The sequence below is a fragment of the Triturus cristatus genome, chromosome 3_2 (genome assembly GCF_964204655.1).
Source record: "Triturus cristatus chromosome 3_2, aTriCri1.1, whole genome shotgun sequence".
Classification (NCBI taxonomy): domain Eukaryota; kingdom Metazoa; phylum Chordata; class Amphibia; order Caudata; family Salamandridae; genus Triturus; species Triturus cristatus.
Genome location: NC_140584.1, coordinates 319,148,027 through 319,171,731, shown reverse-complemented (window position 1 = coordinate 319,171,731; position 23,705 = coordinate 319,148,027). Strand labels below are relative to the sequence as shown.

At 43.9% G+C, this 23,705-nt stretch overlaps 1 protein-coding gene across 2 annotated transcripts in view; it reads left to right on the top strand.

The window, feature by feature from the left end:
• ZNF593 (zinc finger protein 593) overlaps positions 1-17,115 on the top strand; it is a 54,208-nt gene extending 37,093 nt beyond the window's left edge. For both annotated transcript variants that reach the window (XM_085647779.1, XM_085647780.1), the window contains exons 3-4: positions 16,121-16,183; positions 16,662-17,115. In XM_085647779.1, the coding sequence (XP_085503905.1) occupies positions 16,121-16,183; positions 16,662-16,788 (190 nt within the window). In that variant the 3' untranslated portion in view covers positions 16,789-17,115. The remainder of the gene's footprint in view (positions 1-16,120; positions 16,184-16,661) is intronic.
• The last annotated feature ends 6,590 nt before the right edge of the window (positions 17,116-23,705 follow it).

Genomic DNA, 23,705 nt, shown 5'->3' with positions numbered 1-23,705 from the left:
GGCCAAACTGGATACTAAGCGGAAAAAGATTTATATTAATCCTGATACAGGACATATTTCTGCTAAAACACTAAATGCTAATTTCCTTCAGAGGACCTGGGCTACAAGATTCCTTTGAAGAAGGAGGACATGGCTCCTAGCCCTTCTCATCCTGCCCCACAACCCTCTCCACCACCATCTTCTCCACACTTAATAATTGAGGATCTGTTACGTATAACACCTCGGGGATCTCCACATACAGATCCAGATCATATTGATGAGGACACTCTTTTGCCTGTAGACCCATGGAATGACTACACCATTGATCCTCCAGTTGATAATGACCCAGACCTTTATCCTGCAGAGCCAACACCTCCAGATGATAATATGGTTTATCAACAACTCATTGCTAGAGTATCATGGGGTGGCATTACATAAAGAGTCCTTAGAAGAAGACTTTTTATTGAGACTCTTGAGTCCACACACAGGTCCTGTCACTCACTCCCTATGCTTAAAGGCATGATGAGGCATGAAGTGAATATCTTTAAAGACCCTGTACAGGTACGTATTTTAACTCCAAGAGTAGATAAAAATACAAACCCTCACCATCAGATCCTGTGTTTATCAAGCGACAATTACCTCTCGACCTCACTAGTAGTGTCCAATGCTCGCAAAAGAGCCAATTCACAAACCTCTGGTGATGCACCTTCCCCAGACAAAGAACCTAAGCTCATTGATGCATCAGGAAAACGGCTGTTCTAGCCGCTAACCACTGGTGCATCGCAAACACACAGGGCCTACTAGCCAGGTATGATAGGGCACACTGGGATGAAACACCTGCTCCAATACCTTCCAGAAAATCACAAAGCTAAAGCGCAGCAGTTAGTTGAAGAAGGAAAACTCATCTCTAACTCGTCAATCAGATGTGCTCTAGATGCAGCTGACACAGCAGCTATGGAGATCAATACCAGCATTCTCCTTAGAAGGCATACATGGCTTAGGACTTCTGGGTTTAAGGCTGAGATCCAGCAGTCCATCTTAAACATCCCCTTTGACATAGAACACCTGTTTGGTCCTGTAGTCGACCAATCCCCAGAAAAAATGAAGAAAAATACCGAAGTGGCAAAGTCCATGGGAGCGCTCTAGTCCCCATCAAATAGAGGTGCCTTTCGTCACTCCCTTTACAGAGCAGGGTCTAAAATATCATCAGACCAAAATGTTTCCTCTTATAAAAGCAATACCTAATTATCTCCCTCTAGAGTTTTTATAGAGGAGGGTATAGCAGAAACAATTTCAAAGGTAGTGGTAAAGGCGCCACACCGCTTAACCCCCCTTCCGCTAACAAAAAGTGACATGCCCACACTTACCCCCCGAACACTTCACACCTGTCTGGGGAAAACCTAAACAATTTCTTTCCATTTGGCAATCCATAACAACGGACAAATGGTTGATCGGCATTATCCAACATTGTTATTGCCTGGAGCTTACCACTAATCCTCCAAATGTCCCACCTCACATTCACAAACTGTCATCAGACCACTTACAGTTACTCAAACAGGAGGTGCGATCTCTCTTAGACAAAGGAGCCATAGAACTAGTTCCATGACAGTACCAAAGTTCAGGGGTTTACTCTTTTTTTCTAGTCCCCAAAAAAGACAGTTCCTTTAGACCAGTTCTGGATCTCCGAGTGTTTCACTGCTATATACGGTCAGAACACTTCCATATGGTAACACGTCATCAAATCCTTCCACTTCTGCAGCAAGGCAATTTATGTCTATGCTAGACCTAAAAGATGCATATTTTCTCATCCCCATTCATCCAGTTCATCGCAAATATCTCAGATTTGTGATAGCAGGCAAACACTACCAGTTCAAAGTACTCCCATTCAGAGTAACTACAGCTCCCAGAGTGTTTACCAAATGGCTAGCGATAGTGGCAGCTTATCTCAGAAGACAACAAATTCACGTCTTCGCGTACCTAGATGACTGGCTCATCAAAACCAGCACACACCAAAAGAGTCTGATACCCACTCAGACCACGCTATACCTACTCCACCAATTGGGTTTAACGGTCAACATGCAAAAGTCTCACTTGCAGCCCTCACAGATTCAATCCTATCTAGGAGCCACTCTCAACACTCAGACGGATCTAACCTCTCCAAATGCAGCCAGAATTTGCAATATGCAGATTCTATTGCTGCAGTTCCAAATCAACCAATCCTTGCCAGCCAGGACTTTCATGCGCCTACTAGGAATGATGGTGTCGTGCATTGCAATATTGCCTCATGCAAGACTACACGTGTCCACTACAAGAATGCTTAGCACATCCATGGAATCAGTCACAGGGTCAATAAATAGATCTAGTGTTGGTAGACAGCCACACCCATCATTCTCTGCAGTGGTGGAACCCACAAAATGTATCAAAAGGGCGGCCTTTCATCAACCCTTTATCACAAATAGTGCTTACAGCAAACGCATATCGCACAGTTTAGTGTGCACATCTCCACCATTACACAATTCAGGGTCTCTGAGACGACAAACACAGGCGTCTCCACATCAGCTTTCTAGAGCTTCTAGCAGTATTTCTAGCAATGAAAGCTTTTCAGTCTCCTCTCACAGGCAGAGTTGTACTAGTCCGCACAGACAATATGACAGCAATGTACTATGTACAAAAACAGGGAGGGACACACTCTCTCCAACTCTCACACCTATCTCAGACAATTTGGAAATGGGCAATCCATCACAAAATTCACCTTCTGTCAGAACACGTTCCAGGAGTGAACAATCCAATTGCCGATCTCCTCAGCAGGCGGAGGCAGCAGAAACATGAGTGGGAACTTCATCCCCCAGTTCTCCTTCCATACTTTCAACAGTGGGGATACCCGCAAATAGATCTGTTCGCCACAATAGACAACGCCCAATGCCAAAACTTTGCCTCCAGATTCCCACACCCTCTATCAAAAGGCAATACCCTATGGATGAATTGGTCAGGGATATTTGGCTACGTTTTTCCGCCTCTCCCATTCCTTCCGTTTCTGGTTCGGAAATTCAGTCAAACATTATTCACACTGATTTTGGTAGCTTCCACATGGCCCGTCAACCATGGTACACCACCCTAGAACTGTCGGTAGTCCCACATCAAAAGCTATATTTCACCTCCAGCCTTCTCACTGAACCATGGAGAAATCAAGCATCCAAATCCCAAGGAGCTCAACTTAGCGATCTAGCTCCTGAAGTCATAGAGTTTGGATTTTAAAATTTGCCACCAGACTGTATGACTGTTCTGAGAGAAGCAAGAAAACCTACCACCAGAGCTTGATATGCAGCAAAGTGGAAATGACTTGTTATCTACTGTAACAACAAACAAAATTATTCCCCTAGATGCTTCTATTCAAAACATTATCTGTTACCTTCTACACTTACAGCAATGTGGGCTAGCTTGCACATCTATTCGTTTGCATCTTGCAGCAGTAGCTTCATATTTGCAAAATAGATGTCTTTATTCAAGGTTCCTCTCATTAAAGCTTTTATGGTGGGCTTAAAAAGAGTAATACCACCAAAAATCCCTCCAGGACCAGTATGGAATCTTAACATTGTACTTACAAGACTTATGGGTCTACCCTTTCAACCATTACATAATTGTCCTTTAGAGTTTCTTTCATGGAAGGTTGCCTTCCTCATTGCAGTCACTTCATTAAGGACAGTTGGTGAGCTACAGGCATTAACCTTAGAATAATGCTTCTTTCAACTACATATAGATCGGGTAGTTCATCGCACCAATCCCAGATTCCTTCCCAAATTAGTTTCTGCTTTTCATATCGCCCAATCAGTTGAGTTACCTGTGTTCTTTCCTCAACATGATTCAGTAGCAGAACAGGATCTTCATACACTTGATGTAAAAAGAGCTTTATTGTACTGTTTTACTGATGCCTGCTACTTACCTTAATCTCCTGCTGGACCACGCCATTTGCCGCAGTCTGCCTTCCTGGTGCCACAAGCGGTGAAGAACTACACCACCCAGCAGCCTCAACGGCGCGCACGCCGCACTCGTCATTCAATGCGCCAGCAGGCCCTCAAAAGGAGGCCAGGGCTCCCGCAGCCGCGGGCATGCCCAGACCAAGGGCAGGCCCGTCCAAGACCGAAGGAGGCCGGGCCGGGCTGGGCCACACCATTGACATTTTACGATCCCGGGATGATACTTACTGGTTTTCAACCTAAGGTACTGTGTAACAACTTTTATACTTGAACCAGAGTCTGCATATTGGGTGGTTTAAAAATAAATAGGCCCAAATCTGGAACTGGGCAGGGAGTTGTAGGAACATTGGATGCCGCCTTATTGAGGGCTGAGTCGGCACTCATTCACGAGATCGAACTTACAGAGCGCAGACTATCCCTAGAGCCCCAAAGGTCCAAAAATCGATCTGTATCTACAGCTACTGTGTTACAAACTAACCCTGAAGACATTTCTTCTCAAATAATCACGTCACACTCTATGGTCTCGGACCTTGAAATTACTAATGTTTCGGATTTAATTGTTAAACCAACGAGGCCAAATGTAATCACCAGGGGCCAGAAAGCAAAGATAACTCATAGGAATATCCTCGCACCACCACCTAAGAAAAGGAAGGGACTGGGTATTCACAAACAAAGTCATCTCTTGCCAAAGTCATTAGGACGTAAGATTATACCTGTCGATAATCAACGGCCGACTTCGGCACTAGAGGCGGCAGCATTAACGGGAATACCATCAATTCAGGAGAAGGAAGATTTCTGGAAAAGATTAGAGTCAATGGTGTCAGCCCTTCTGGACCCGATAATGCCAAAGTTAACGCAAATGGAAGCCAGGCTAGTCAATCTCGAAAAGCCTGTGATTAGCACCTCCTCAACCTCTCCTGATAACTGTCCAAGTAGGGCTATGGTCACTTCCTCTAATAATCTACCTGAGACCTATAATATGAATGGGGGTGTGTATCATTCTAAACCCTATCCTGGACTTCAAAACCCTATATCTAAATCCAGCAATAAGGCTAAGGACGATTTGTTATCCAATTTATTTAATAACATTGAGACCCCACACATGATAGGCGGTGTGGGCACGCTCAAAACGTACTCGTTTCAAACAGGGCCTTCCCTGTTAGGGAAAGTCATACTCAATCAGAGAGAGCCCAGTCTATAAGTATACCAAGGGGCCAGTTTTTTTTAATCATAGGGTTTCTCCCAGCCCAATAGCTAATTTACCCCCAGAAGTAACCCTGTATACTGTGGTGTTGGCTAATGTCCCTACCATGTTGCCCAGCGACAAAGAGCACTGGTCAACTTTGAGGAATAAATCCCTACATTTTCTGAGTGCAAGGACTGGGATAACTAATATGCTGTTTTCAGAATTTAAGACTGCCCATCGGATCGGCTGGGTAGGAAAGTCTAATAAGTAATTACCTGGAGATTGTGTTGTACTAACATTCAGGGCCCCTGGTTTGGTTCAGACAATACTAGAAAGGGCTGGCAACCGGCCCGAAAGGCCGAATGGGATATTCTACCTCTGTTTTTTAAAAAAATTTTTATCAACCACCAAGACACCTATGGCATTGTGCAGAGGAGGAGAGATTCACTCTGACAAATCAGTCTAATTATGCAGTCCCAGTCAGTAACCACTTTGATATTCTAAACACCTTGGAAGACATTGACTGACTGACCCCTCGGAGCTTCTGTCTAAGATCTGCTGGTGGACGACATGATTATTCCGGAGATAAGGTTTTAAGGCAGGATAACACAGTTCAAGTTAACATAGAGCAAGAAGGCTGTATGCCACCCCTAGCCTTTACTGAGGAGAAAGCCCAAGATATCTGTTTTACTCTCCGGAACCAGGCTTCCCTCCTCGAACCACATGATCCTCAGTCTCTAGGCAAAGTACCCACTGGTGATGGTGACCCTAATTCCCATAAACTGGTAATTGCCGGACCCCCATCCACTTCTGAGAGCTCTGGCTGTAGTCTTATCTCCTGGAATTTATCAGGCCTACGTTCTAAGATTAGTAATCCACTATGGAGTGATTTTATATAAAAACTTTGATATTTTGTGTTTCCAGAAAATGTGGCCGAAGGAACCAATACATATAAATGGATACAAAACGTTTAACACGCAAGCAGTTTGGGTCACATATGGTAGAGCTAAAGGTGGGCTTTGCACTTGTATATCTAATAAATTAACAATAAATAAGATTGAGACTTACCTAGGGGAAATGTATTATCAACTAATTATACTGTATACTGCACCTAAGTGTAACCCACTGTATTGGCTAACCTTTATAACCATGTCCCACCAGACAGACTTTTTGATGTGATTAAAAAAACTGGGTAATGACTTGAAATCATTGTGTAATGATAATGCTATAGATAGGATGCTAATATTGGCTGGTGATTTTTAACTGTGCTCTGTGCTCCTATGAGGATGGTAAAATATGTGGTTTTAATGATGAAGAAGGTATAAGTAACACTCGCGTTTGCCATTCCAGTACAGGGGAGTTGTTTAATGAATTGGTTTTTAATCTGGACCTTGGTTTTGCAAACGAGCTATGTGTTAGACTCGTCTCTATGCCCCAGACTTTCAACGGCAAAGGCCTATGTTCAACAATAGACTATATATTACTGTCAAACATCCACGCACCCAGGCTGCACTCCCTTATAGTTGATGATAATTCTCTTAGTGACCACTTTCCCCCTGTCTTTATCGTTTTTTTCCCTACTAGTAAACCGGGAAGGGACGTTCAGGTCGACCAGGCACTAGCAAATGTTAAAATCGATAAAATCAATGGTTACACTCTACGTTGGTCCATGGTGGACCCCGTAGTGGTCACAAAACAATTGTTAACCAAATGTAGACTGTCTTGTGAGACCTACCTGAGCGAGTTAGCTATTCCTGATAGTATTTTATCTTCCTTCCAAGTCATAGCAGGTATGGTAAGGGAAGTATTACATGCACAAAACCGAAAAAAAGCTGGCCCCCAGGGTTGGTTTGACACAAAGTGTGCACAAGCTTACACTATCTTAAAGCGCGAGTTACATAATTTACCAAGAAACAACATTAACATTAGGCAGGCAAGAAGGGATTATAGGCTGGCATTCATAGAAAAAAAAGAACGCCCCGAGGAAAGAGGCGTGGGAATCCCTCCACACAGCCTCACAATTAAAATAATAATGCTACTTTCTGGAAAGCATTAAAAACTCCATTTCTATTACTGGGAGGGGGTCTTTTAATAGTAATCGCTATATCCGAGGATCATTGTATTAAACATTTTTCCGCGATGTACAGTGGGCAGGAAAACTCTAACATCCAGCATAGCAATATTCAAGAAGCAACCTCATATAACCTGGACCTCCATTTTACCTTGGAGGAAGTAAATAAAGCACTCTCAGCAAGTTTAGGTGGCAAGGCCCCTGGCCCAGATGGGGTCCCAGTGGACTTGTTTAAGTTAAACATTAATCTCTGGGGTCCAATTATTACACAAGTAATAAATGCCAGTTGCCAGGCCTAATTTCCGTCGACATAGGTGGAATCCATCATTGTTCCTATTTTTAAACCAGCATTAGCATAGCCAATAGATCTCGCTTTTGGGACTTTATTATTGTTTAGCCATGCAACATATTATCCTGGGTGCTCTGCGTCGGGGATTGAAGAGCTATACAGTTACTTCACACTGGGCCATGCAGTCTGATTCATAAGTGTTTAGTCATGCAGCATTTTACCCTGGGTGCTGTGCCATCAGGGATTGGAGAGACACCACTGAGTTGTCTATGTGGGGGTGTGTTCAGCTGTATTGTAGCATTTGTATAGCAGTTGCCTCTTTGTATGCCTGTGGGTGCCCAATTGTGTTCCTGTATCTGTGTTTGTGTTTATATTGTTGTATGCCTGTGTCTGTATGCATCTGTATATGTTGGTGTGTGTGTATGTAGGTGTCTTTGTCTTTAGGTGAGTGTGTCTATTATGAGTTTAATCTGCATGTGTGTCTATCCATGTGTGCAGTTCGTGCAACCACGTGTCTGTTTTGATGTGTGTTTGTATCTTCCTGTGTCTGTATATCTATCTGTGAAGGTTCGTGCGTGCATCTGTGGATCTCTGTATGGTTGCGACTGTATATATCTGTCTGTGCACGCTTATGTTTGTCGGTGTGTAAAGGCACCATGTACCTGTATATGTCTGCGTTCCTCTGTGTCCTGCATATAAAGTGCAGGAGGTTAAAGCACCTGCTGCAGCTAAATATGAAATCAGTGATAGAAGTTCCAATGTACGGAGGGATTTTTGTTCAGCCAGCTACACATATGCAAGTGCTAGAATTTTAGCCACCTTAAGTGAAGCAGCATTTTACTAGTCCTCTCCTATCATAATCTGGCCCTAGTTCATGATTCACCAGGCTATTTGGTGGGTCCGTAGCTGACAGCATCAGATTCAGCTACCTTGATGTTGCACAGCTCTGGGGACAGGCCAGTCGGAAAAACTAATGTCTAAGACAATGAGATAGCCAGTGGATTAGGCTTCTCCAATACAAATCTCAGCATTACCGATCACAGGATGGAAATACGTGGGTGAAACACCTGCCGTTGAACTGAACAACAGTAACACCTGGTATCAACGTTTGGATATAATTTTGTGAGTGGCCTGTGCTATATTATAAATTTTTGTTATTCGTCCACACTAAGAAAAGCAGTTAAAGTGCAAGTGGTTCCTGATTAAATTTAGTGCACAGCAGACTGGATTGCCTGAAGGCGCTTACCCAGTATATGTTACTACACGCTCCTTGTATGCAACCACCATCCTTCGCCAAGCACTTGAGTGTTTGAAAAATCTGGCACATTAAACTCTCTTGCTATGAAGTACATGCATAAGTTACATTTTACATGTTTCTCCTACAAACTGCATACAAGCACATTTTCTGTGCTGTGGGGAAGGACTATATTTACTCTAGGTGCTTCAGATGACACGTGGATGAAAGCATGTAATTTAGGAATCTGTTGAATTAACAACTCTGTTGAAATGCCTACAGATGCCAGTGTACAAACGCTGTATGGGAATTCAAACAAATGGAACTTCGAACTGCTTTGGAAGAGGCGCGAGAGAGGCTTCTGTTTTGTTGCTAGTAAAACATACACCAAGATTGCGGGCTGCTTTGGAATAAATACCAACATCCAACAAGGGGCTGCTATCACAAGGACCAATTACGACTTGTTTTGGAGAGTGCCACGTTTGTGTTGGTGTTGCAGATGAATGGCTCCATGTATGCTTCTTGGGAGGAGTGGAGGAGCTTCCGCTTTAACTTACACCAGCACAACACAATCCCCCTGCTACTCTCATTGAGGCTAGAAATAACGGGAACAATATTACACCTGTGAGCGGCAAGCAAGGCGGGGGTATGTTTTTTAATCATGTCTTTCATATTTTTTGCACCATGTGCTTGCATAATTAACATGCCAAAAATTAGGCGAGCTCGTCTCCTGGTTAGCTCTTACTCACATGCTGGTCAAACTAGAACTGCTGCTGCAATGGCTCTTCCCACTACTGCCCCCAGTCAGGCTGGGATTCTGGGTCGCTGCAGTGTCGCCATGCAGGGTGCTATTAATTCTTCTTTCACTGGGTATTTACAGGAAAGGGACGCGGCTAAAGTCATAGACCTGAAGGAAGGACGCAAACTAGTTTGACTTCACTTTTAAAGACACCGAAGTGCAGATTGTGTCTTTTAAATGTAAACCTGGTTCACGTTCCAGATATTAAAGTAGTGCATTGCTGCGTGGGGGCTGTGACTGACATTATATCATGTGTTTAATGCAGTTTGTTGCACTTTCCTGGCTTCCAACGCTGGGCATATGTCCTGACATGTGGCCATGTTGGAATCCGGCAAATAGTTTGCAAGTTATGATCTTCTTTACGATACTTGGATCTTATTTTCACGTGGTGCGCCGTGCTGATAACATAAAAGGCGCGCGCTGTTGAAGTTGGGGCTAAACGGTGGGTGCTTGATTACTCTGAATCTGGTTCCGTGCCTAGTTGGAAATGCTGCAAAAAGGCACTGAGTCTCGGCTGTTTCCTCGCATACATTACCATTAATGTCCTGGGTATGTGAGGGAGCAAGCGGGGAGGGGAACGGGTTTCTGCGGCCAAGGGGTCGCAGCGTTAACGGGGCGAGGGGAAGTGGGGCGGGGTGAGGGTGGTCTGTTACAGGCACGAGCGCAGGCTGTCCAAAAGTGAACGCCATCTGTTTCCAATTAACACGACCGCGAGACAGGCAAATGTAAACAAGCGCTGGTGCGATAATTGGAAACAGATGGCGCCGCTGCTCGCTCCCGAGACACACAGGCTATGGGAGGGGACATTTAAAGATAAGGCGAAACATACCCGAGCCTTTGGCCATTTGCGTGCTTTCTTTTGTGGAAGCCTTATGCAATGGCCAATCAAATGCGTGGCAGTAAAAAAAAAAAAACATGAGCAAAGCTCTGGGAGTTGGAAGTCCTTTTGGAAGTCCTTACAATAAGCCTCGCAGAGCAGCGCATGCGAGCTGGCTCAGACGAGACCTAAACAGGGGACCATCAGGATCCTGCTTGCTATTGGCCCATTTCTTTATTGGATTCCTTGGCCAAAGTTGTGGAGTGAATTATTTTGGAATGCCTACATGACTGGGCCGAGGACAACCAGATCCTATCTGATATTCAATATGGTTTCCGTGAGGGGCTAGGGACAATAGAGCAGAGATTTAATTTGGCCATCTTCATAGGGGGAAGTACATTAGGGTGAAGAAGGGCAGATTGTTTTTATCTTTTGTGGACCTTACCGCGTCCTTCGAATCTGTGAGGCATGGTAAACTTTGGGAGGTCCTTGAGACCCTGGGGGTTGACCCTAATATCATCCACTTTCTTATGCACCTCTACAATGGAGCGAAGGAGCGAGTGCGTTTTGGTTTGGGTGGCGAGTGTACTGCCTCTTTCCCCATTAGGAGGGGGGTTAGGCAAGGTTGTGTCCTAGCCCCCTTCCTTTTTAACCTTTATATTAATGGGTTAGGTCAGGCACTCCTTAAGGATGGTCGAGATTTTCCCCAAATAGGTGACCGTCTGATACCTGCTCTCCTTATTGCGGATGACGCAGTACTGATGTCCCGTACGCAGATTGGTTTAACTAATTATATGAAGGATCTTGGTCTTGGTATTAACACGACTAAGACCTTTATAATGAGATGGGGACGTGGGAATCGGAGGTCCAGGGACATGTTTGTCGATGGGCACAAAATAGTCTTGGTATTTTATTTAATCAGAACGATTTATGGACACAAGCTGTTGTAATAAACACCAGCTTTTTAGCAATAACAACTGCTCTGGCCACCTTTTCAAACAAATTGGGTAGGGAACCGCCAGGAGAACTTATACAAATTTGCAAAGCTAAATGCATTTCTACCGCAATGTATGGAGCGGGGGTCTGGGGCTTTGCTGACACACATCCGATACAATTAGTGGAGAACACTTTTTTGAAGTTTATTTTGTCAGTTCCAGCCAGTACCTCCACATATGTTTGTCATGCTGAGCTAGGCCTCCCATATATCTCTGACCTTATACAACTGGACCCTATTCTCCTCTGGCATAGGATCTGGTCAAAAGAACAGACCAAGTTAAACAGGGATATTCTACGGGACAGTTTGAACTTGGAAGGGGCCTTAACGATCCCATGGGTTAAGTTTGTGCAAGAGTTTACGAGAGATTTAGGTCATCCGGAATATTTCTCTAACCCAAGCACCATCCAGTTGATTACTAGAAAAAACCTAAGAAAGAAGGATCTCCAGATGCTGAAAATGTTAAGATTGTTTGGGGAGGCTTTGAAGCCCCATCGGCAGCATCACATGTTTCTAACTACTTTTCTTATGCAGCCATATTTAGCATTTGTCCCTGGTGGACAGGCTTCTACAGTTTCGTTTCCTTCCCAAAAATGAACGATTGGGCTCGAGAATTACAATTGTGTCCTTGTGACAATCACTCGGTGCAATCTACAATCCATTTAGTTTTATTTTGTACATTTTACACGGAGTTAAGAAAGGCGTGGTTGGTTCCACTTTTAAAAGCTCTGGGCGTGAGGCAATCTTACCCGGCATTAATCAAGCTTCAGTTTTTAGAAAATGAGCACATAGCCTGGAGGATATCCATGTTTCTGAAGAAAGTGCTTTGTCAAAGGAAGAGTATAGTGACATAAGGAGCGAGATTGTTTGATTTTAATTGTGCTGAATTTTATATACATTTTTAAGATGTTTTTAACGTTCATTGTATTTTTATTCTTGTGTAAATTGAAACCTTTGTATGTTTTTTATGTGCTTTTATGATTGTTAAAAAAGCAATCGAATAAAGCTTTCCTTGACTTGACTTGACTATTTTGAAAGAACAAAAGATTTTTGTAAATCAAAGTAACTGTTCGTTTCATTTGCACCACCTCACAAAGGCAATCCTATTTCTAAATCTACCATTTCAAGATGGATTGTTTAGCGCAGTCAAACGTGCTACGCAAAGCTAAAATAATTTTATCTATACCCCTTAGAGCGCATTCCACTCGCAAAATAGGGGCATCTATGTCGTTTTTAGGTAACATTCCTGTAGCTGACATTTGTAAAGCAGTGACATGGTCTACACCACACACATTTACCAAAGAGTATTGTGTGGATGTGCTACCATGCCAACAAGCCAATGTTGGGGAGACAGTGCTGAAGACACTTTTCCAGACAACTGCAACATCTACTGCTTAGCCACCGCTTTGGGAGAATATTGCTATATAGTCTATGCAAACCATGTGTATCTACAACACACATGCCTCAAACAGATTTTTACTTATCCAGTAAACATCTGTTCTTGGCATGTAGTGCTGTAGATGCACATGCGCCCACCCACCTCCCCCGGCACTTGTAGTTGTTGCAGTTCTCATTATTTACATTATCCACGCATGGACGTCTCTTTACTACACTCGCTCACTCCATTCTCACCCTCTTGTGAGAAAACAATCTAACAATGGAGTCGATGCCCATGCTCGCGATCACCAAAAGGAGGAGTCAACTTACCTCATGACTGGAAAGACTTCTTCGTATTAAAACAACTTGCAAACATCCAGGACCAACATTAGATGGCATAAGCATGTGAATCTACAGCTCTAAATGCCAAGAACAGATTCTTACTGGGTAAGTAACATCGAACCAGAAGTATCAATGCTGCTTGCGATCGCAAATATGGGTTTTGCAATGTATCAAATATTTGTAATTCACAATATGGGTAATCGCAATTATTTGCGATTACCAAAATTGCGAATGCAGTTAGGGAATCGCAATTTGCCATTCCCTAAATACAATTCTTATAGCTATCGCAAATTGCAAATTGGCATCAAGGAATCTCAAATTACCACCAACTTCTATTTGGTGGCAATTTGCAAATTCCTAGAAAAAATAACTTTTCTGCATTCTTCTAAGTGGCATGTGGCGCACATACGTGCCCTTTGGGGCATGTATGTACGCCACAAGTGCACACTTACCTTTTTTGGGGGGTGCATCAGGGTGACCTTTTGGCCCCCATCACCCTTCAAAATGCATTCACAATTTGCGAGTACCTATGTGGTACTCGCAAATTGCGAATATCTTCCCATTCATTCAGATGGGCCTCTAGGTCCATAGGAATGAATGTGAAGGCATTCCTTAATAGCGAATCACAATTTGTGATTCACTATTAAGGAATATGTAGGAATCGCAACATTTTTGCAAAAACCTACATACATTGCATTTTGCGAGTCGGTAAAATTCGCTATTATAGACTCGCAAAATGTCATCTTGATACATCTGGCCCATAATTCTTTTCATACATACTGCTCAGACAGGGCAAATGTTGATACAAAATGTCATTGCACAAGGGCAACGTTTATTTCGTTCTGTACCAGTACATTCAGTGACATCATAAGCTAGTTGGTGAACCCTAGAGTGTCTCCCAGTTCAGCTCTCGGCATTGTGTGTGTGTTCCTCTCTGCAGTCTTCAGAAAAATAACTTTAAGTGGTCTTGAGTTTTGAGCCCTTCTCACACCCACTTTTAATGACACGTCGTTCTCACCACAAAAATATTTTAGAAACAGAAACATGTCTCCATGAAATGTGGGGGACCAAAAGGAGCGAAAACATTTGCCTGCAATTGAGACACTGCAATTTAAAAAAAGTAGGGTGTATGGAGATTGAGGTGGAGCAGTGTAAAAAGAGGGTACAGAGTGCAGCAAAACAGTGGGTGGAGTGTGTATGGGAAAAAAAGACACCTTGGGCAGGGTGGGGGTGCTGAGGAAGGGTCCACTCATTGTGCAGATGTGACTGAGTGATGGTTGTGCTGGGTAGGGAGTGAAAAGGGGTGTGGTATGTAGAGTGAACGATGGGAGCAGTGCCCATGTCGGGCGGTGTTTTGGAGAGGTAGTGGCATAATGTGCTAGTTAGTGCAGGGAAGAGAGAAGGTTGACTGCCGTCTGCATGGTTTGGAAGGGGGTGACATCAGGTGCGATTGTTTAGACGTGCAACTATGCACAGGGAATGAAAGTTGCGGGAGTACAACAGTACTTGATGGACAGAGTGGATGGGGTGTCTGCCCAGAGAGAGAACAGCTTGTGAAGCTCCTGGCACAGAGCATGACGGGGCTGTAAAACTACTACTAACAGAAGGGAATGTGTACTGTTACAATAAGTCTTCACTTATGGTCTTGGTGCGTCTCTCCGAAGCCCAGGAATTTGTAAGACTGGACAATGCCATGAGCCAAGTGGTGAGGGCTTTATCCTCAATATATGAGCTTGTGCTTTACTCCTCGGCTTCCATCTCCAAAAAGTTAACATAAGCACCACAATGTGACCACCTCCCCTCAAGCAAAAGTTTGAACAAAAAATATCTTGTTGATGAAAACCTCTCCCCCATTAACCTTTTGATATGTCCTTGACACGAAGGTTGGGTACTACGGAGACTGAGGGAAGCCTGTGGGCAGTTCACCTGTAACTGACTCTATATGTGTTAAAAAGAGCTACATAGCAAGCAAGGACTGGGTGTGGCGAAGAGGACCGGGCGCCTAGAGACGGTGGGTGGGGGGGGAGCAGTAGCTGAAGAAAAACAGGTGGGGAAAGACTGAATTAAAATATTAACAGAGCACCTAAAGTCCACAAGATAGTGCGGCTACCGTGAGAAAAGATCAAGCACGGCAAATGAAGCTATGTTCACCAAGCAAAAGCCGTTGTTTACAAAGGACAGTAAGAGGAACAAAGGAAAAAGATGGGCATTGCTTGAAGCCCATATTGTAGATACAGCATGTCTCTAAGAGACAGCACATGTGCTGTCTAGGCAAGACCTACAATCAGAGGGAGAGAAAATAGTCCCTTATGCACTACTATACAAGGTCCTAACATTGACAGTGGAAGGATCACATCATCAGGTCAAAACACACAGAGGTCAAAATCTCATTCAGCAGGACGAACACAAGAATTAGGAGGAAAGCCAGAAGCAGGTACCTATCATGGATAAGGAAGCCATCAAATCCCGAGCAAGGGGCTGACCGAAACCCTTCTCGAAGTCTATTTTGTATAGTATAGTTTTGTTGCCAACAAACCGCTGAAGCTCTCTCTAGGTGAGACCTAAAGCATGGTTAGATTTGCTCCATCACCAAGCCATGGAAGGAAGTTACTAAATTTGAGAAATCAAACCGGACATTTTTTATTTCATTGAGGAGAAAGTCTTAAAGAAGCAACCGACCTGCTTGACCCTATGACCATGTTCCTCTCGAGCAATGACCGTCAGAATTACCTATATGTGTCTAGCTGAAGAAGATAGAGCCCCCGTGTCAGGTCTTTCTAAAAAAAAAGAGGCTATGTCAAACCTTTTAGGCAAACGGTAATTGGGGTTAGATTGGGGTCCTGTTCATTCTTGTGGGGGTGTGTGTGTGTGGGTGCGATTGCACTCTTCATGGCTCTCTGCTTCGGTCTTTTGTCAGGTATGTGCACATGTGCTATGAGTTCACATCTGTAGCTGAGATTTTGGGATCTTCTGGGCACAAGTGAACACATCTGTCTTGATAATCGTACACCACTGCCATTTATGTTAATGTGGATGTTCTGTTTTCCTCTTTTTCTAGGCGATACTTTGTGGATTTTAAGAGCATGAAAGACCACTTCAAGACAAAAGTCCACAAGAAAAGGTAAAAAAAAATAAAAAATATTGGAGTAAATGATCATCTCTTGAAGGACAGATGTTCTGCTGGACTCCTCTTAGAGTTGGATTGGCGGTGGAGGGTTTGCACCTTGTTGAGTTTGGTAGCAGAAGTCTGTGCATGATATGAGTGATGTTGTTAGTTAACAAAGGGCACTCTGCGCTACTAGCATAGAAAGGCTCCTAGTGAGTTTGGTTTGGCAGAGGCTGATGCTGTGTGGTAGGAATAAGCCATCATCTCTGCTAGTTGGTTGGCAGTGGGCAAAGCGTGCTAGGACTTAACTGAGTTTTGCAATGTGATGGCAAGGGTCGGTTTGCGATGTGAGTTATTCAGCTCTCTAGTAAGTTTTTCAGAAGGGGTCAGCCTGTCATGGGAGTGGCGCTACTCTCTTTTGAGTTAGGTTGCAGAGGTTGTATGTGGTATTAGGTGTTTTAAATTTACATTTTTTTTCTCCTTGTGATTTCAGATTGAAGAAACTGAGGGAGGAGCCATACACACAGGCAGAGGCTGAAAGAGCTGCTGGAATGGGCTCCTATATTGCTCCTAAGAAGGTGGATGTTCAAACACAGCCCATCGAGCAAGAGATGAGCTGAGCCATGCTGAAACTCTCTACCATTCAGTGGTGCATTGTCCCAGCCGGAGGGGTCTATGGAGGCTACTTTAGAGGTCTCGGGAGTGCCAATTCTACATGACTTTATCAGATCAGAACTATGAGACGCAATAGTCCTTCTCCATGGACTGCCTTACCCAACACTTATTGAAAGAAGCAACAACCTAAGTGGTTTCCTAACACTGTGCCTCGACATTCACAAACACTTTCCTACTTTGTGTGCTTTTTACATTTGGTGAAATAGCTTCGAGGATGCATGTGGTTTTCAGACCAAAGATGTTTTGTGACCTCAATAAAGACTGAATCGGTTTCTTTATTGTCTTCACCTCTTTGTGCTGCAGAAACGTTTTCTGCCAAATTCTTTCAGATGAGATGCTACATCTGAGGTTAACCTCAACGTTTTGGTACTTTACCATGTTAGGTTTCTGTTCAGTGGGACACCTAGCTGTATGGTGAATTGAATTGACAGTGAGCCCTATTCATTTCTGGGTGCAACAGTAGATTTCTCCTGAGAGTGAACTGAGATGCTCCTGAGCTCTAATCATCTCAAGGTGTGCTTGCTGATTTCTCCATCTCCTTATGGCAGAGGTCTTCAAACTTTTTGATGCCGAGACCGCCCGTCAACATTTCTTAGGCGCAAGGACCCCCTCCTGACAAATATCTGGAACCTGGTACTCCTCATCATCGACACCAATGACCGCCCCTAACCCCCGCAGCAAATTATTTTTAGAGTGGGTAAATAATATTAAATAGTGTTTAACAAACCAAAGGTTTGTGGGTAGCTGTGATGCTAAAATCGCTGCGGCCACACAATGGCATATTTCCAGTGGTTCTGGGTATAATGGCAGTAATGCGTGGGCTGCAAGTTTAGCGCAAGGCATCCGAGGAGAACCATACTATATTTCATGGGATGCTGACTGCTTGGCTTTTACAGCTGCATGGAACTAGAGGTTGCTGAAATTCATTCATCATAATTCAAATATGCCATTTACAGTCATTTGATGAACTGTAAGGTTTAAGTAGGACGCTTTCTTTAATTCCCAGGGAGGAAGTGGTCCCATAATTTTCTTTCATACTGGTTTTCTAAAAAGGTTTTTATTTTTAACATTATGAAAACAAACTCTTCTATTTTAGCAAAAACGGACTCCTAGTTATATTAGTTTGCGGCTGTTGTTGACTTCAGTCATGTTTGAGTAGGTGGGGAGGAGGGCTAGAGAGCCTTGAGAGTCTGAACATGGGGCAGAGTCAAATGTGTGGCTAAAAACAAAATATTCTGTGTTTTTAGGTCTTTCACCATCAGGTAGCTACATATAAAATAATGAGCAGCTTAAATGAAAAATACATTTTAAAAGTTGCTACTCAGTGGGAAATGCACTAAAGTACATTATAAAACCTCTATTGCAGAGGTCTGTGTGTAACGAGAGAGCAACAGAATTAAGTGCAGTGGAGAATAGTGACTTGTGTATCTTCTGTGCTACGAGGTCACAGCCTATGAAGGAAATCACTGTGAATGTGTAAGTTATTATTTTATACTTGCATTACACACAGTACAAGGTAGACTTCTTGCAAAATGCGCAAAACGTTTTACAATAAAATGGTGCATCCAAAATATAGATTTTAGTAATGCCCAAACTGTGCATAATGCTATTTTTTTACATACCTGTTCCTTCAACATCTCTACAATGACAATTAAAAGCACACACTTCATAGCTCAGTTGTTAACCCTTTGCACTACCATTCAAAAAGAATAAATCTCTGTCATCACAAAGCTTCAAGATGGACATCGACTCCAATGTTAGATTGTTTTCTTCCCGCCGTCTGGGTCAGATGTGTGCTCCTCTACTCCGTCTCAACTCCCTCACGGTGCTCTTTTCGGTTCACACAGTATCTTTCCCTCAGTCTGTGGTGCACTTCGATCACATTTCTCTTTTTTTCCACTGCGGTCGACGTTCAAAAACTTCCAGCGACCCGTGTTTGTATTGACTGCGGCCTCTCCTGGGCCTTGCCTGTTGGAGCTTACTTGAGTCTCCTTTGCGTCTCTCTACCATGCCTCGATGGTGATGGAATGGACGCCTTTCACTATTTTCCTTGCTGCATGCGCAATACCCTCGATCAACATCAAGTCTGTAATTTGTGTCTGTCGCCGTAACACAACAAGTCCAACTGCGAAGCCTGCCTCTCCTGCTGCAAAAAGAGTCTTTGGACTGCCGCACCCATCATCTCGAGATGTCTCAGAAGACAGTAGAAAATCCACCAGACCTTTTTGGTACTGTTGATGTCGAGGAGGAACAACACTCACAGCTATCAGCTGCAGATGAAGAGGCTTTCCTTCTTGAAGGCAGCTTCAGTCTCGACGTGTATATAGAGGACCTTCCACATACGCAACAGTCCATGAGTATGGTACCCCCTCCTTCTCAAGGCTATCCCGAGCAGCCTTCTGTCAAGAAGCATGCAGCCCCTCTGAAACATCAGAGACCGGCTCTTGGACCATCACTACCATGGTCTGCACCGAAAAACTGCTTCAGAAGCCCTGCACAGCTACGGCTCGGTGCCGAAGAAACCTTCCAGACCGATCAGCTTGGCTCCAACCACCCCGGCACTGAATCGACCCTCCGCACCGACTTCCAAGTTCCGACACTAGCAAACCAGTCTAGCCCATTCTCCATAAGCTCCAGGAACAGGTTGACTCAAGGCAAAAAACAGCTGAACATCCACCATCACACAAGCCGCATCCTTGTCTGCCCTTCAGAACTTGCAGCTCCATCCTCTAAATGCCAGCTATCCTTCCAGGAAGCGTTGGATGTTTCAGTTCCTGCAAAACTGCGCAGTAACTCAGATAAGGCTACTAGCCCCTTACCTCTGCCATCACCACCACCCATTTCCCTATCTTTGCCTTTGCCCTCCCCTCCTCCTCCTAAAGGGGACCCCTTCACATTACACCTCAAGGGTCTCCACATTCTGACACAGGTGGACATGATGGGAGGTGTTTTTACATTTGATACTTCTCAGGGTGACCCCTGGAACTCCTACGATTTAGACCCAATAGGGGACACAGACCAAGACCTTTACCCTGCCCGTTCATCCCCTTTGGATGACTTGTGGAAATTTGCTTTCTAATGAGCATACCGGTGCAGGGGTTACCCTTCTCTGTCCACGGGTCCGTAGACCAACAAAATAGAAATTGGCACTGAAGCTGTTATTCAAATGACAAGTTTATTAATCCCTCATGAGTGGGACTACGTCCACACAGCACTCTCAAGTGCTTCCTGAGGTAGTACATGGAATACACTGACCATGGTGCTTATATACACAGTTTGGTGCAGAGTAAGCATGTAGTTAAAAATAGAAGATACAAGCATACGCTGGAATAGTTACAGCCAGACATGGGCAGATGGGTAATCACTTAGTCAGCAAAGTGGGAGGGGGAACAGAACTGCTTACAGTTGCAAAACACAGTTGACAGTTATATATTTAGCCAGGTGCATTCTTGCAGCCACATGCCTTTTCTTAGCACATACATTGCTTTGGCTCAGTACAGTAGGAATTAACTAAAGCTGATGACTCAAGGAGAATAGAAAGGCAAGCAACAGTGAAGACGGAAGAATTACATAGCTAACAAAATGGATGCCACAAACAAGATGGCTTCAGCTTATGCTAACGGAATTTATTTCCGATTTCCATAGACTCTACATCCTTCCAAGATTTGATTAGTAGAGCTGCCTCCTTCCATAAGGTAGAACTTCACAGGGAGCCTTTAGAAGTGGATTTTCTTTTCAAAAAGCTTTCAACTCACTGCCTCACCCAGTATCTCCCAGTGCTCAAGGGCATGCTGTGTCACAGCTCTGACATTTTTAAAGACCCCGTCAGAGCTAGGGTTATAACACCACGGGTGAATGAAAAATATATGGCCTCCCCATCTGACCCTGTATACATTTGCAGTCAGCTTCCACCCGACTCACTAATACAATACAAGCCTCTGAAGAGGCGTCCCAATGCTATCAGGAAGGTCAGGAAAAGGAAAACCTAATAGCAAAAAGGCTTAGATGCCCTCTAAGCAAGAATCAAAAAGCAGAGTGTAAAGGGTTCTTTTTGAAGACCGATTCAGAGGGGCTGCACCTCAAATTGAGAGATAGAGCATTCCACAATTTAAAAGCCAGAAAAACGAAAGATCTGCCCCCTTTTCTGGCCTTATGAATGCAGGGCAGTTGAAATGGTTTGAGGTTATTAGATCTCAGTGATCTGACTTAGCAGTAGTGCCAAAATCTACTCCTAAGATAATAAAAAACCTTTGTGAATAAAGGTCCTAAAGCCAAAGATGAGCGCCTTGAATTGGATGCTCTAGATGACTGGGAGTCAGTGAAGATGGGATATGTGACAGGACACCGAAACGCTAAAAGGAACTTTAGAATTCAGCGTGCAGCAGATTTCTTGATTGTTTGTGTTGAATTAGATATGCTGGTAGACCCAAATATAAACTGTTGGCATAGTACAGTTTGGAAGTAACCAAGGCATGGACAATCATTTTACGAAAGTCCTCAGGAATGCTATGGAGCATCCTTCTTTGTGACTTTAGAGTAGCCAAACAGGTGGCAAAGATCTCCTTGATTTGGGGTTCAAAAATAAGGTGTGAATCACCCAGTTCTGACATCCCCCGGATTCGGGAGAGGCCTTGGTGCAGAAGAAAAGACTAATCATCAACACTGTCCATAAATTAGCAAACTCCTAGGGCAGGGGAGATGCCCACCACCAGATAAATAGAGCAAACGCGTAGCTGCAACATGTTAAAGTGTAGCAGTGCAATCAGACAACCCTTGGCGTATTGCATATTCCATGGTCCACCTTGCAAGGTATGACCGTGCCCACTGGGACGAAATGGAGGAGCTTCTCCAATACCTCCCTTAGGAGCATTAAAAAAGTGCCCAAGAATTAGTATCATAGGGCTAGCTGAATTCCAATAATTCAATTCGCTGCACCCTCTACTCAGTTGACACCGTGGTTAGGAGGGTGAATACTGGTAATCTCCTACGCAGACATTCATGGCTATGTGTATCTGGCTTCAAGCCGGAAGTTCAGAAAAATCAGCTGACGATGCCTTTTTTGATGGGAAACACCTTTTTGGCCCACAGGTGGACTTAACTCTAGAAAAAAATAAAACTAGCATTGGCATAGCCAATAGGTCGTGCCTTTTGGGACCTTATAAGTGTTTAGCCATGCAGCACTTGATGTTGTTGCACCAAGAATATTGTGCTGGACAACTAAACACTTATGAGGTCCCAAAGGCGAGACCTTTTGGCTATGCCAATGCTTGTTTCTATTGCATTCTGGGAGTTGTAGTGGTAGATGACAACCTTTTGAAACGCATCAGTGTGGGGGTGATACTACATTGGTTTTAAAGGCAATGCCCGGGAGTGGGCATGGTGTCATCTGGTGTAACCCTCTGCCACCCTTGTGTTTTTTTTTTTATGCCACCCTTATGTATGTTGTTGTGAGTTATAATTTTGTTTACAGTGGAATTTTTGCACCTGCTGCTTCCCTCACACTTACGCCATTGAAGGAATTGTGTAGTGGCGACGGAGCTACTGGCCGTAGGGACGTCAGAGCTGGTTGCTACTGATGGCGCTCACATTTCACCAAATGTGTATTTCTGATCAAATTATTTGTCGCCAGGTGCTTTGAATTGCCAATGAGACCAGCATTGGCATAGCCAATAGGTCTCGCCTTTGGGACCTTATAAGTGTTTAGCCATGCAACAGTTGATGTTGTTGTACCAATGATATTGTGCTGCATAACTAAATTCTTATAAGGTCCCAAAGGCGAGACCTATTGGCTATGCCAATGCTTGTCTTCTCTTTGTGTCTCACGGGAATGTGTTTGTTTAACTGCAAGTGTGTGGGGTTGGATGGCTCAGAGCCTTGGGAAGATGGCACACAGTAGCCATTATTCAGACCAGTTGCGGTCTGCTTGCCTTGTGTTTTGGAAGGAGAAGGAGGGTGGGATTAAGGCTTGGGGGTGAGAGGTGGATTTATCCAGATAGAGGTTTCTGTGTTCTTGGGGTGGGTGAGGGGTTTTCCACAAAGGACACAAAAACATTGTAAAGCATCTCTTGAGTTACACCTTTGTCAGATGGCTGAGATAACCTGGGCTATAGATAATCATGCTTTGCAGAAGCTACTGGATGATGCAAGTTGTTCATATGCCTAGCATGATAAAAATACACATTGCCTCTGTTAACATTTGTGGGCTGAACAATAATGCTAAATGGCGCAAAGCAGAAGATAACAAAGTTGTTAAAGCAGAACTTTTGTGTCTAAAAGAGAGACATACCGAAGGTTCAAGAAGAAAGCTCCTTGAAACCCTAGGATATGTGTTAGGTGTAAGCACTATGCAAGGCACAAACACTTGTGGAATGGCTGTTGTATTATTTCACAATATTTGCAAGAACAAGCGGACACGCTGCGGTGGCGTATAGAGTGATGTTGCGTTTGCGCTCCGTGATGCTGTGGCTGCGTTGAGTGTTGCTGTGGTGGCGCAGAGTGATGTTGTGGTGGTGCAGAGTGATGTTGTGGTGGCGCTGAGTGATGCTGTTGTGGTGTAGAGTGATGCTGCTGTGACCGAATGTGTTTGCTAGTTACAGTGGTAGAGGGGTAGTAGAGAGGTAGTAAGGTAGTGGAGGGGTGTAGTGGTATTAGAGGGTTAGAAGAGGTGGAGAAGAGGGTTTGGGGTGGTAGTAGGGTATAAGGGTAGTAGAGGTGTAGAAGTGGGTTAGAAGAGGGGTTGAGGGGTATAGGGGTAGTAGAGGACTAGTAGAGGTGTATTATAGTGGTATTAAAGGTGTAGTACATGGATAGTAGAGGGGTAGTATTTGGTTGTTAGAGGTATAGTGGGGGTAGAAAAGGGGTA